Source organism: Cebus imitator, unplaced genomic scaffold (genome assembly GCF_001604975.1).
Source record: "Cebus imitator isolate Cc_AM_T3 unplaced genomic scaffold, Cebus_imitator-1.0 Scaffold76, whole genome shotgun sequence".
Taxonomy (NCBI): Eukaryota; Metazoa; Chordata; class Mammalia; order Primates; family Cebidae; genus Cebus; species Cebus imitator.
The window spans coordinates 1,388,643-1,403,278 of NW_016107391.1; the positions used below are offsets into that span (position 1 = coordinate 1,388,643).

The 14,636-nt window shown below is 53.2% G+C and overlaps 1 protein-coding gene across 28 annotated transcripts in view; it reads left to right on the forward strand.

The window, feature by feature from the left end:
• Positions 1 to 14,636, forward strand: part of LOC108307063 (protocadherin gamma-C4) — a 190,619-nt gene that overhangs the window by 160,026 nt on the left and 15,957 nt on the right. For 24 of the 28 annotated variants that reach the window (XM_017532225.2, XM_017532216.2, XM_017532221.2 and 21 more), the window contains one exon: positions 10,156 to 10,214. In XM_017532225.2, coding sequence (XP_017387714.1) covers positions 10,156 to 10,214 — 59 coding nt within the window. Of the gene's footprint in view, positions 1 to 142; positions 2,958 to 4,360; positions 7,032 to 10,155; positions 10,215 to 14,636 lie in introns of those variants that run through there. The other 4 variants (XM_017532212.2, XM_017532234.2, XM_017532211.2 and 1 more) reach the window with 4 other exon arrangements.

A 14,636-nucleotide genomic window follows, 5' to 3' on the forward strand; every position in this document is an offset into this window, starting at 1 on the left:
TCAGTGGGCCGCAGGTTGCTAGGGCTCAGGCTGTGGCTGCTTTCCCCGCCGAAAAGGGGCGGGGTCAGTTGGTGTGTTAGGAAAAAAAAAAAGAAAAACCCATATATGTTGTCTGCCTCTCCACAGAGGTAACAATCCTTAGAAAAACATGCCGTTGAGCGGGAGGAAGGCGAAAAGATAGGTTGGGTTTTTTTGGGGGGTGGGGGAGCGAGGAGGATAGGGTGGGCTTTTTTCCCCACAGTGCTGCGACGCATTAACCCTGCTGCTGTTGGGACGTTCTCTGCTCAGCCTATTGGCTGAGCCCAGGAGCCGCTGTCTGCCAATCGGGTGGTGAAAGGCAGACAAATCTACCCCGCCACCAGCAAAAACGGCGCGTAACCCTTAAGGCGCCGGCCCAGCCGCGCCAGAGCTGGCGCGGGGAAAGGGAGATAGGTGTCTCCAGCTGCTGTGGCTGTTTGGGGCGGGTCAGCTTCATCCGCGTCTCAGGAGCAAGTAGAGAATTAGCGGCGGCAGCAATGCTCTGCAAGGTGAGAAGCTGGGCAGAAATCTGGCGGGGGGCTACCCTTTTGTTCCTCTTTTACCACCTGGGTTACGTTTGTGGGCAGATCCGCTACCCGGTCCCAGAGGAGTCACAGGAAGGGACTTTTGTAGGGAATGTCGCCCAAGATTTCCTGCTGGATACGGACAGTCTGTCAGCTCGTAGGCTGCAGGTCGCTGGAGAGGTGAACCAAAGACACTTCCGTGTGGATTTGGATAGCGGAGCCCTGCTCATCAAGAATCCAATCGACCGAGAGGCACTGTGTGGGCTCAGTGCCAGCTGCATCGTGCCCCTGGAGTTTGTCACGGAAGGTCCTTTGGAAATGTACCGAGCAGAGGTAGAGATCGTAGATGTGAATGATCACGCCCCCCGTTTTCCGCGGCAGCAGCTGGACTTGGAAATTGGGGAGGCAGCTCCTCCAGGACAGCGTTTCCCGTTGGAAAAGGCTCAGGATGCAGATGTGGGAAGCAATTCCATTAGCAGCTATAGGCTGAGCTCCAATGAACACTTTGCGCTGGATGTGAAGAAGCGCAGCGACGGCAGCCTGGTCCCGGAGCTACTCCTGGAGAAGCCTTTAGATCGGGAGAAGCAATCGGACTACCGCCTGGTGCTGACTGCTGTGGATGGAGGGAACCCGCCGAGATCTGGCACCGCAGAGCTCCGGGTATCCGTGCTGGACGTAAACGACAACGCCCCAGCCTTCCAGCAATCCAGCTACAGGATTAGTGTGTTGGAGAGCGCACCAGCGGGCATGGTGCTCATCCAGCTCAATGCCTCCGACCCGGACCTGGGTCCCAGCGGTAACGTCACCTTTTATTTCAGTGGTCATACTCCTGATCGTGTGAGAAACCTCTTTAGCCTGCACCCCACTACGGGAAAGCTTACTCTTTTGGGGCCCCTAGACTTTGAGAGTGAGAATTACTATGAATTTGATGTGCGGGCTCGAGATGGGGGTTCTCCAGCCATGGAGCAACATTGCAGCCTTCGAGTGGATCTCCTGGATGTAAATGACAACGCCCCTTACATCACAGTGACCTCAGAGCTTGGAACCCTCCCTGAGAGTGCAGAACCTGGCACTGTGGTGGCACTTATCAGTGTGCAGGATCCAGACTCAGGGTCAAATGGAGATGTGAGCCTACGCATTCCTGACCACTTGCCATTTGCCCTCAAGTCTGCCTTCAGGAACCAGTTCTCCCTGGTGACTGCTGGACCCTTGGATCGAGAGGCCAAATCTAGCTATGACATCATGGTCACTGCTTCTGATGCTGGAAACCCTCCTTTGAGTACCCACAGAACTATTTTCCTCAATATTTCAGATGTGAATGATAATCCACCCTCTTTCTTTCAGAGGTCACATGAGGTGTTTGTTCCTGAGAACAATCGCCCAGGGGACCTGCTTTGCTCCCTTGCAGCCTCCGACCCAGACTCTGGCTTGAATGCGCTTATCTCCTACTCACTCCTAGAGCCCAGGAATCGAGATGTGTCAGCTTCCTCCTTCATCTCTCTGAACCCCCAGACAGGAGCTGTTCATGCTACTCGATCCTTTGACTATGAGCAAACCCAGACACTGCAGTTTGAGGTGCAGGCACGGGATCGGGGCAACCCACCCCTTAGCAGCACTGTGACAGTTCGTCTATTCGTGCTGGACCTCAATGACAATGCCCCAGCTGTGCTCCGTCCTCGAGCCCGGCCTGGTTCCTTATGTCCCCAAGCACTGCCTCCATCAGTTGGTGCTGGCCACCTAATCACAAAGGTGACTGCTGTGGACTTGGATTCAGGTTACAATGCTTGGGTTTCCTATCAGCTCCTGGAGGCCCCAGATCCCAGCCTGTTTGCAGTCTCTCGATATGCTGGGGAGGTGCGGACGGCTGTTCCCATCCCAGCTGACCTCCCACCGCAGAAGCTGGTCATTGTGGTAAAGGATAGTGGTAGCCCACCACTCTCTACCTCTGTTACTCTCTTAGTGTCCTTAGAGGAAGACACTCATCCAGTTGTCCCAGATCTTCGAGAATCTTCAGCTCCAAGGGAAGGAGAATCTCGTCTAACCCTCTACTTGGCTGTGTCCCTAGTGGCAATTTGCTTTGTCTCCTTTGGCTCATTCGTGGCACTACTCTCTAAGTGTCTTCGTGGGGCAGCCTGTGGAGTGACCTGCTTTCCTGCTGGCACCTGTGCCTGTCTCACCAGATCTCGAAGGAGGGAGGGGCTTCCCCCTTCCAATGGGATCCTCCGAATCCAGCTAGGGTCAGATGATCCTATCAAGTTTGTTGATGTGGGAGGCCATTCTCACGGCTGTACACCCTTGGCTTCTGCACCCACTCGGAGTGATAGCTTCATGATGGTGAAGTCACCCAGTGCACCTATGGCAGGGGAACCTGTTCGCCCAAGCTGCCCACCCTCTGATCTTCTCTATGGGCTAGAGGTGAGACCTTTGCAGGCTCAGCCAATGCTTGAGGGTTGTTCTGATCCAGGCATAGGGCTGGGCCATTTCCTAGAGAGTACTGGCCTCTCTGTAAGAGCCCATAGTGATGTCACCATTTTTGTGAGGGGTAACTATGTGGTAGATGTTGTGCTTTGTAACTGTTTTCTGAATTAACCAGAGTTGTCACAATTTAGCATTGGGGGTGGGCCATGCCCATATCTGAGTAAAATGAATTTGGAGATCAAGAGTCAGGCTGTTGTGGATGCATGCTGATGGACTGTGGGAGCACAGAAGGCTACAGTGCACAGGCGACAGTGCACCAGGCAATCACTTGGACAAAAGTGTCTGTTTTCTCTACTCTTCCTGAAGGAGGGGATCAGGTCTGAAGTACCTTAACTCTAGGTTACCAAATCCCAAGGGATTGGGAGGGGTACTAAAATCTTTGTCTCGCAGTATCTAGTACACTGTGAAGGGACCTCTCTATTTGAAACATAGCAGAGAGCAGAAAGAGGAGAGAATCAATGGAATAGAGAGGCACACATCAGAGTGGTAGCATAGATCTTTTGGTCTGGGTCTTTAGGACTCAGCGCAAGTTCCTACTGGGGATTTGAACTGGATGTAAATTAGAAGGCTGGGGTGGATTGGTCATTACCTTTGGAAAAAAGCAGTAGGCGAAATCACTTATATCAGAAAACTGGTTTACAGTTGGCTAATTCATAGAAACAGCCACTCTGCATCTTTAAGTTGAGTTCTCCTGAATTTGGTGAAACCATGAAACCTAGAGGCCATCCATGCTTGGCCTACGACCACCCTCCTGGGTGACCTGATTCAGCCCCAGAAATGTTCCCCTACCCAAAAATGGTAACACTCATTCCACATTCTGAGTCTGGGTTGTCAGAAAAGCTGTCTTATGTCAACTCACATTGAGATTTCCTCAAAGCATTGCTGGAGAGTCAGGGCAAGACTTTAGAAGGTTCTTACTAATCTTTTCTCTCACCTTAGTAGCATTCAGAAGGATGGAGGAGGGAGGGGGAATAAATGGGCTTTGCCTTTCCCGAAAGGACAAGATTTTGCTGGTTCAAGCAAAGTGGTGGAAGCTTCTGAAGTCATGCAGGAAGTTGCTGGGACAGAACGCTGAGGAGTTTTGTATCACTTTGTCTTCCCTGTTGAGCACCATCTGAGCTGTCAAACTTTGCTGCCAAGGGGGTTGAATCAACCTGCAGCACGAAATGAGTGGGGAGGTAGGAAGCTTCTGTGACACAGATTTGCAGCGTGTGTTCCCAAGGTTTCCAGGATTGAGGAGACTTCATAATTGGTTGAAAGCAAACAGACTTTTTGGCCAATCAGACTCAGAGCCGAGGTGGGAGATCTGCTCTTCCAGCCCGCCTCTCCTCCTCCAGCTCCCCAGCTCCACTCAAATTCAGTTTCCCTCCCCCCTGCCCACCCCCGCCACTCGGTGACTAAGAAGAACTGCTGCAGGCAGGCAAACCTCTGAGCAGTTTTTAAGAGGCTAGAAGGAGACATAAGAGACTTCAGCTGCATCATTCCAAGCCCTGGGTCTACCTTGGAGGCAAGACAGTACAGACTTACTCTCCAGGAAGGGACTTCTGGGTCATGGGGCCCAAGACACCCCCACAGCTCGCTGGGAAATGGCAAGTGCTGTGCATGTTGTCCTTGTGCTGCTGGGGCTGGGTGTCTGGGCAGCTTCGTTACTCAGTGGTGGAGGAGTCTGAGCCGGGGACGCTGGTGGGGAATGTTGCTCAGGATCTGGGCTTAAAGATGACAGATCTATTAAGCCGCCGGCTGCAGTTGGGCTCTGAGGAGAATGGGCGCTATTTTTCCCTGAGCTTGATGAATGGTGTCCTGGCAGTGAATCAAAAGATTGACCGAGAGAGCCTATGTGGAGCCAGCACCAGCTGCCTGCTGCCAGTACAGGTGGTTACTGAACATCCCCTGGAGCTAATCCGTGTAGAGGTAGAGATCCTGGATCTCAATGACAACTCTCCTAGCTTTGCCACCCCTGAGCGAGAGATGCGCATATCAGAATCAGCAGCACCTGGGGCACGATTCCCACTGGACAGTGCCCAGGATCCGGATGTGGGCACCAATACTGTGAGCTTTTACACTCTGAGCCCCAACAGCCACTTCTCTCTGAATGTGAAAACCCTAAAAGATGGGAAGCCATTCCCAGAACTGGTGCTAGAGCAGCAGCTGGATCGTGAAGCCCAGGCAAGACATCAGCTGGTGCTTACTGCTGTGGATGGGGGAACCCCAGCTCGCTCAGGAACCACCCTTATCTCTGTCATCGTGCTGGACATCAATGATAATGCTCCAGTCTTCCAATCCTCAGTTCTACGTGTGGGAATCCCAGAGAATGCACCCATTGGTACTCTGCTGCTCCGCCTCAATGCCACTGATCCAGACGAGGGCACCAACGGCCAACTAGACTATTCTTTTGGAGACCACACATCTGAGGCAGTGCGGAACCTCTTTGGTCTAGACCCCAGCAGTGGGGCAATCCATGTGTTGGGTCCCATAGATTTTGAGGAGTCGAGTTTCTATGAAATTCATGCAAGAGCCCGTGACCAGGGACAGCCTGCCATGGAGGGCCACTGTGTGATTCAGGTGGATGTGGGGGATGTCAATGACAATGCCCCAGAGGTGCTACTGACCTCTTTGGCCAACCCTGTCCTAGAGAGCACACCAGTGGGCACAGTAGTGGGGTTGTTCAATGTGCGAGACCGAGACTCAGGTAGAAATGGTGAAGTGAGCCTTGATATCTCTCCAGACCTGCCATTTCAGATTAAACCTTCTGAGAACCACTACTCGATGCTAACCAGCCAGCCCTTGGACCGGGAGGTCACATCCCACTATATCATCGAGCTGCTGGCCAGCGATGCTGGCTCACCTCCCCTGCACAAACATCTCACCATTAGGCTCAACATTTCAGATGTTAATGACAATGCACCCCGCTTCAACCAGCAACTTTACACTGCTTACATCCCAGAAAACCGGCCTCCAGGCTCCCTTCTCTGCACCGTGGCTGCCTCAGATCCAGACACTGGGGATAATGCCCGGCTCACCTACTCCATTGTAGGAAGTCAGATTCAGGGAGCCCCAGCCTCCTCCTTTGTGTATGTCAACCCAGAGGATGGACGGGTCTTTGCCCAGCGTACCTTTGACTATGAATTGCTGCAGATGCTGCAGATTGTGGTGGGGGTTCGAGACTCCGGCTCTCCACCATTGCATGCCAACACATCTCTGCACGTGTTTGTCCTGGACCAGAATGATAATGCCCCAGCTGTGCTGCACCCACGGCCAGGCTGGGAACACTCAGCCCCCCAGCGTCTCCCTCGCTCTGCTCCTGCTGGCTCCTTGGTTACCAAGGTGACAGCTGTGGATGCTGATGCAGGCCACAATGCATGGCTCACCTACTCACTGTTGCCACAGTCCACAGCCCCAGGACTGTTCCTTGTGTCTACACATACTGGTGAGGTGCGCACAACCCGGGCCTTACTGGAGGATGATTCTGACACCCAGCAGGTGGTGGTCCTGGTGAGGGACAATGGTGATCCTTCACTGTCCTCCACAGCCACAGTGCTGCTGGTTCTGGAGGATGAGGACCCTGAGGAAATGCCCAAATCCAGTGACTTCCTCATACACCCTCCTGAGCGTTCAGACCTTACCCTTTACCTCATTGTGGCTCTAGCCACCGTCAGTCTCTTATCCCTAGTTACCTTCACCTTTCTGTCAGCTAAGTGCCTTCAGGGGCACGCAGACGAGGACGGGGGTGGAGGGCAGTGCTGCAGGCGCCAGGATTCACCGTCCCGGGACTTCTATAAGCAGTCCAGCCCCAACCTGCAGGTGAGCTCGGACGGTACGCTCAAGTACGTGGAGGTGACGCTGCGGCCGACAGACTCGCAGAGCCACTGCTACAGGACGTGCTTTTCACCGGCCTCGGACGGCAGTGACTTCACTTTTCTAAGACCCCTCAGCGTTCAGCAGCCCACAGCTCTGGCCCTGGAGCCTGACGCCATCCGGTCCCGCTCTAATACGCTGCGGGAGCGGAGCCAGGTGAGGGGCTCGGCGCCGCCCCGGGCGACCCCTGGGGGCGGCACTGGAGAAGCCGCCCGTCCTCTTAAAGGACTGAACTTGCATCCACTCCTCCTGGCCCTTTCGGGCGTTGGCTGCGCTCCACCCGATTCTCGGGACCATTGGACTGTGCGCGGAACCAGAGGAGTGCCGAATTAGGGATGGGACTCCGAGCACCGGGGGGTGGTGGCTACCATGGGTGAGGGAAGGTGGGACTGACCCCCACTCTCACACTCAGAAAAGGCTGGGGACCAGGTCGAACTTCCGATGAATTTCAGGCGATTTCCGCGGGTGTTGGGGGTCCCGGGAGGAGGCAGTCACAGATCCACCCCTGCAGCCAGCCTCCTAGGCGCCGGCTCCGGCTTGCTTGAGGGTCTTTAGGTTTCCTCTTCGGTTTCTCCCCAGCTCCCAGCATCTGTGATTTCGCCGTTACCCTCCCTATCTCTGCATCACCCAACCGCATCTGTCTGCAGGACTTAGGTGTGCGCGCGGGGCTCCTGCGCGTCCTCCCTGCAGGCCACTCCCACGGCCCACACACGGTGCACAGGCTTGCCACGCCTCGCCAAACGTGCGCGGACGCACGCACACACCCGTCGCGCTTAGGCTTACGCGAATACCAGCTTTCGCTCGCACCTGCTCGCGGCCTGGTTCACAGGCCTGTCCCTGGCCACTTGCAGCTCCCCTCCGCCGCTCCCTCCGCTGGGCTCAGGGGTACTCATAGCAGATTGTGCCCGCCTTAGTGAAGGTCCCAGATCGGCGGCTGCCCAGGTCCAGGTGAGGACTCCAGAGCTCACTTCTCCCACCTGCGCCCTGGGCTGGGCTGGGTCGCCTGGGGGTGGCCTGAGCGAGGCGCGGCGCGGCGCGGCGCGGCGCGGAGACCGCTGGAGCAACTCAGCGCTCTAAGCGCCGGGCGGGCAGGACTCTACGACCCAAGGTCCAGATGGGCCCGGGGCTCCTCTCGAGGGTGGCAACCCCTCAACCCAGAAGCCTCGGGCAGGCGGACAGGCAGAGCTGCCCGGTAGCCGGAGGTGCGGCAGGGCTCGGTCTGGGGCGAGTGAGTGAGCCTCTATAGGACAGCAGGCCTGGGACTCCAGTGGCACCAGCTGCCCCTTCCTCTAGGAAGTGGAAACCTGGAGCGCCCTGGGTCTCAAAGCCCAGAGATACAGGCTTTTGGCGCCGTCGTGATCACAATGTGCCCAGCGATCTAGGGTCAGAGATTTGGAGGGGACCAAAGTATCTGAGACTCTAACAAGTCCTTTCTCCTCTGGCAAATGGAAAGCTACAGGATCTGCCTGATGCCAGGGTGCCCTTATGTGTGAGAAAACTACAATAGTACAAATCACAAGTTTCCCCAACTCCAGGAGCTTTTATTCAAAATATTATCTATGCCTAACTCTGCCCCTATAGAATCAGGATTGTATTCTGAAACACCCCCAGGTGATTTTGATAGCTGATTGAGAGAAACTTACTATACAACTCCTTTAAGAACCTCATCTCATTTGCTTTTCCTAGCATTGCTGTTGGCTAGGTACTAACATCTGTCTTTTATAACAGCTTCACAGAGGTCAAGTGACTTGCTCAAGTTCACAGAGCAAGTAAGAGGGAATCTAAATCTAACCCCTGTCTAACTCCAGAATTTGTGCTTTGAATTTCTTGGCACTTGGAACTTTAAAAGCTCGAGGACAGGAGAGGAGGGGGTTTGCCTCTGCTGGGATTTTGTCTTTGCTGGGATGGGGCAAGGGTGGAGTTCCTTCTATTTGAGGACATCACCTGTGGGGAAAGTCTTCTGTGGCTTCTCTTTTCTGAGCAGTGCTCGCAGCGCAAACTTAGCCCAGTTGTCCTTATGTAGGTTGAGTTTCCCCCAGCTCCCTTTCCTGCTGTCACAATCGCTGCATCACTGTGTAGATTCTGCTGTGTCTAAGAATACAGTGGCTGAGGGCTGGCCATCCCTGTGCTTTTCTCCAAGGCAGCCCCAGAATGGTGCTGCTGACTCCTGATACACCTGGAATGCTAGGTTTCTGGGTTCTGCTCACATCACTGCCACCTGTGAGCCTTAGAGTGAGTCACTGGCAGTTCTGGAGCTTCCTTCTCCCTGGAGTAATCTAAGATACTCAAACTCTCTGCTTCTGGGAGCAAGTGTGAGTATTAATTACCAGCCCACAGCAGAACCAGTGAGGAGTTGGCTGTAGGAGTGCTCCATGAGAATGTGATGGGATAACACATCCCCTGGAAAGATCAGAGGGACTTGGGAATAAAGTGGCTGGCCAGAGCCCCGCACCTTCAGCTAGGTGGGAGATGACTACAAATCAGCCCCTTGGGATCCCTGGAGACTTAGTTGGCCCTGCTTGGAGGCTGTGGGAGCTGGATCCCTTCCCTCTGCATCCCTTCCATTTTTCTCTGTCTCAGACAGAGCAGCCTTGTTCTCTTCTCCTTAGTCACAGACCATTGTCTGGCACAGAGTTCTAGGAGTGAGAAGTGTCCCAGGACTTGGATGCCCTGCAAAGGCCCAATCTGGCATGACTCCTAAATTAATAATGTATTTAGCTGTGGGAAGAGATCCTTGCGAGCCAAGGGGCTGAAGGAGGTGTCCCTTTGAATGTGACACTGCACAACCTGGCACCAAAAGGGTTACCCGGAGCAGCAGCCATCTTGCTGCAGAGGATGCTTTGTTCCCAGCTGAGGAGTTGAATAAATTCATTCTAGGGCTGGTGGAATTCTCATTGAAAAGCGTCCTCTGCCACTTTAGGGGGCTTTCTCTGCATCTTTTCCCCCAGTTCCACAGAAGATGCCTTCAGTCCTTGAATTTTGGCTCAGGAGTCCTGAATCTGGGGGCAGGGAGGAAGGAGCCATTTGTGTAGGAAAGGAGCCTAAGCTTGCTCACTGTAGTCAGATGAAATGTGATTTATCTCTTTGTTTCTGGTACCTCAGACCTCGGAGACCTGAGATATATTTCGTTTTTGGAGATGAGTCCACCCCTGCCCCTTCTTAGCCCGTTTTCTTCTCTGTGCCCCCTCCCCTCCTTCTTTCCCGGCCCATCCCCAGGGGCTCGGGTGACATTCTGACTTCTCACAGATACTCAGCCCCTTTCCCTATGTTTTCTCCACAGCAAGCCCCGCCCAACACGGACTGGCGTTTCTCTCAGGCCCAGAGACCCGGCACCAGCGGGTAGGTGACTGATTCTCTAGCCCACCCTCTTCTCTGCGGCATTTTCTCAGGGATGACGTGGGAGGAGATGGGGGGAGGGCTCAGCATTTGCCACAAATGGCTTATCTCTCAGTTTGAGATCCCAGGGAGTTCTTGGTGTGTGGGGGGCTGACACACAGACCCCAGAAGGAAGAGGCGCCTGCACTGACTGTTCTGGAACGCAACTCACAGACTTGCCCCTTCCCTCCTCCCTACCACCTGGACCTTTTCCTATTCCCTGGGGGCTCTGTGGAAACAAAGGATGGTCTTAAGCTGGTCTCTGGGTGAAAGCAAGGCTTTCTATACCCATGTACTGCCTAACCCCCTCCTCTGAGTTGAGCTGGGTTCTATTCTGAACCCCGGTTCAGGCAGAAAACCATTTGACCTAAGGAGGCCATCCGCAGTCAGCGCCTCCTCCCATGCCTCCAGAGCCGAGGCCCACCAGAGCCTGGGTAGAGTGGAGGCAGCACAGCTGGAGATGGGACTGAGGAAGGACTGGGCAGGGCTCGGAGCAGGCTTCCCTCATCTGGCCCTCCTCCCACTGTCCTCTGCCCCTACTTGTCCTGCCCGCTCTGTCTGCAAGGTCTCCATGTCTCTGCCCCTTTTTCTTGAGTTTCTGTCTTTGCCACTTTCTCTTACCTCTGGGTCCTTCGTTCAGTCTCTACCTCGCTTTGCAGTCTCTGCCTCTCCCGCTCTTCTCTATCTCGGTCTCAGCCTCCGTCCTGATTGCTGTGCCCTCCATCCCTGTCATTTGTCTACTCGCATTGATCTGTGCTGCCCACTGTGCCCGCCATGGCATAAGTGCTCAGTACATGTGGAGTGAGTGGCTACACGAGACTCAGACTCAGTCTCTTTCTCCTTCTCTATCTCTGCCTCCCTGTCCTTGTCCGGGACCTCTTTTCTGTTTCTCCTTTCGCCATTTCCTAGTAGTGCTCTTGTGTTCTGTCCTCAGCCTCTGTGTTTCTCTGTCTCACTATTTCTGCTTTGCTCTCTGTTCTCAGCCTTGCTGCCTCTCTTTCTTTGTCTCTGTCTCTGTGCCTGTTGTCTTTTTCCGCCTCTTTCTCTGTTACTCTTTATCTTTTTCTTTCTTTTGTCATATCTTTTTCTCTGAGCCTCTGTCTCTCGGTTTTTTTTTGTACTTGTGGGCAAGCTAGCACACACCCACCCCCACACACTCTCTCCCTCCCTTGCTCCTCACACACAGAGCCTTTGATCGCAGCTCTCTACCACACACCCTCCCATCCAGGCAGCCCCAGCTGCTCATTTCAATCTGGTATGAATTCCTGCTGAGACAGGAACCCCATGCGGGCTGAAGGGGAGGGAAACTTCAGCAGAAAGACCTTCAGTTGGTCTGAACAGAGTGGGATAGGCTCTGGGCCAGGCCTCCCAGTTAGAAGTCTGGAGGAGTCCCGGAGCCCAGGGAGAGAAGCAGGAGCTTAGGCCACCTTACCCTACCTCCTTGATGGCTGAGTACTGCTGTCCACATTTGCCAAGTTGCTATAGATGTGGAGTTTCCAAGAATCTTCTCTCCCCATCCCGCAACCAGCCAAAGCCTTGCTGCCATGAGGATCCAGGATCCCTTGGTGTATGGCAGAGATTCCAGCTCCTGGGCATGCACAGTCCTGTCACTGGTTTTAGGAATGCAAGGTGCTTCCTAGAAGGCCCCTGAAAAGCAGCAGATCAAAAGGCTTGGGCTGCCCTTGCCCCTCCTTTGACCCCAGCTGTTGCCCTTCTCCCTGCTGGCCTTGCCAACCTTCTCATAAGTTATTCCATTAAGTCATTAATGTATTCATTTATTCAACAGATATTTATCGAGCATCTACTATGAGCAGGGCCCTGTGCTAAACATTGGGCCATAAGAGTGAACAAGTAGGCCAGACACGGTGGTTCATGCCTGTAATCCCAGCAGTTTGGGAGGCCAGGGCAGGTGGATCACAAGGTCAGGAGTTCAAGACCAGCCTGGCCAACATGGTGAAACGCTGTTTCTACTAAAAATACAAAAATTAGCTGGGCGTGGTGGTGTCTGCCTGTAATCCCGGCTACTGAGGAGACTGAGGCAGGAGAATCACTTGAGCCCGGGAGGCGGAGGTTGCAGTGAGCCAAGATTGTGCCACTGCACTCTAGCCTGGGCAACAGAGTGAGACTCCATCTCAAAAACAACAACAACAATGACAACAACAACAAAAAAACAAGAGTGAGCAAGTAGATGTGATCCCAGAACTCATAGGCTTCTAGGCCAGCAGAGGAGACAGAAAATTTGCAACAAGTAACACACACACACACACACACACACACACACACACAAATACTGGGTGCTGTGGCTCACACCTATAATATCAGCACTTTGGGAGGCTGAGGTGGGCAGATATTTGAGGTTAGGGGTTCGAGACCAGCCTGGTGGCCAACATGGTGGAAAGCCATCTCTACTAAAAATTAGCCAGGTGTGGTGACAGGCACCTGTAATCCCAGCGACTTAGAAGGCTGAGGCAAGAGAACTGCTTGAACTGGGGAGGCAGAGGTTGCAGTGAGCTGAGATCATGAAAAAAAAAAAAAAAAAGAATCTAGCTATAAATCGTAGTAAGTTCTGAGAGGCAGAGAACAATGTGAGTGTAATGGGGAGGAAGATCAGGGAAGGCTTCTAGGAGGCGGTGACATTGCGAAGTTCTAGGCCATTTATGTTCCCCCTACCTGCCACCCTCTTCAAACACAGAGGCCATACACTGTGTTTGAAGCAGAATTCACTGTTGAACCTGGAAGCCCCACCAACTGCCTCTCATGTGTCCTCTGGGGTGAGCACCTTACCCCTGTCTCAACTCCCTTTTCACCAAATGAGAGGCTTAGTGGCCTGGAATACATGTGGGAGCTCTTGGAGACGTGGAGGAGAAGGTGCGGAACCTCTCTCTCTCTCTTTCTCTCTCTCTCTCTCTCTCCTCTCTCTGCTTCCTTAGTTACTTTGTGGGGATGCAACAAACTTTTTTTTTGAGATAGAGTCTTGCTCTGTCACTCAAGCTGGAGTGCAGTGGTATAATCTTGGCTCACTGCAACCCCTGCCTGCCAGGTTCAAGTAATTTTCCGGCCTCAGCCTCCGAGTAGCTGGGACTACAGGTATGCACCACCACACCCAGTTCATTTTTGTATTTTTAGTAGAGACGGGTTTTACCATGTTGGCCAGGCTGGTTTCAAACTCCCCCGCCTCAAGTGATCCACCCGCCTCAGTCTCCCAAAGTGCCAGGATTACAGGTGTGAGCTACTGCACCTGGCCGCAACAAACATTTTTGATTCAGTGGCTCCAAAGTGGCCAAGATGAAATAAGTTAGGATCTAGTCCAGTAACTTCAGCTTCTCGCCTTCCTTCATTCAACAAATGGTCAGTGAGCACTTTCTATTGGCCAGGCAGTGTTCTCGATGTGGGAGGCCCCTGCCCTCAAGGAGTTTATAGTGCGTTGAAGGAGACGAATATTGACCAAATAATAACAAAAATAAGTGTGAGACTGAAGCTGTCATAAGCACTAGGAAGAATTGTACCTGGTGGTGAGGGCATATAATAGGGATTTGACCTAGGGGGCAGGAGGACATCCTGGAGGAAATGAAGTTGTACTGAGATCTGAGAGATGAATATAAATTAACCAGCTGAAGACAAGAAGGAAGAGCGCTCTAGATGGTCAGGCACACCAGCTTCAAAGCAGGGCTAGTGTTGACTTCTTCAGTAAACTTGGTTCAACTTCAAGCCAGTACTGGGTCACACTGCCTGCGCAGAAGGAACAGCATTCCAGATGGGGGGAAAAGTCTATGCAAAAGCCCTGTGGTGAGGCCCCCTGGGATGAAGAGAATGACAGGGAATTTTCTCTTTGCTGCCATTGAAGTGAGGAGATGAAGAAGAGAGGTTTGTTTTATTCAGTCTAACCCTGGTTCCAGCCTTCCACTGCTGCCCTGACTCTCTCCGTCCCCACCACATTGCCCATTGCCCTCCAGCCTGGTCTGGTCAGGCACACCAGCTTCAAAGCAGGGCTAGTGCTGAGTTCTTCAGTAACCTTTGTTCCAGTTCAAGTCAGTACTGGGTCATACTACCTAGACAGAAGGAAGAAGACCTGGCCTTTGGGAGACTGAGGTGGGCAGATTACCTGAGGTCAGGAGTTTGAGACCAGCGTGGCCAACATGATGAAACCCCATCTCTACTAAAAATACAAAAATTAGCCTATCATGGTGCTGCACACTTGTAGTCTCAGCTACTCGGAAGGTTGAGGCAGGAGAATTGCTTGAACCCGGGAGGCGGAGGTTGCAGTGAGCTGAGATTGCACCCCTGCCTTCTTCCAACCTGGGTGACAGAGCGAGACTTCATCTCAAAAAAAAAAGAAAGAAAGAGAGAAAGAGAGAGAGAGAGAGAGAGAAAGAGAGAAAGAAAAAA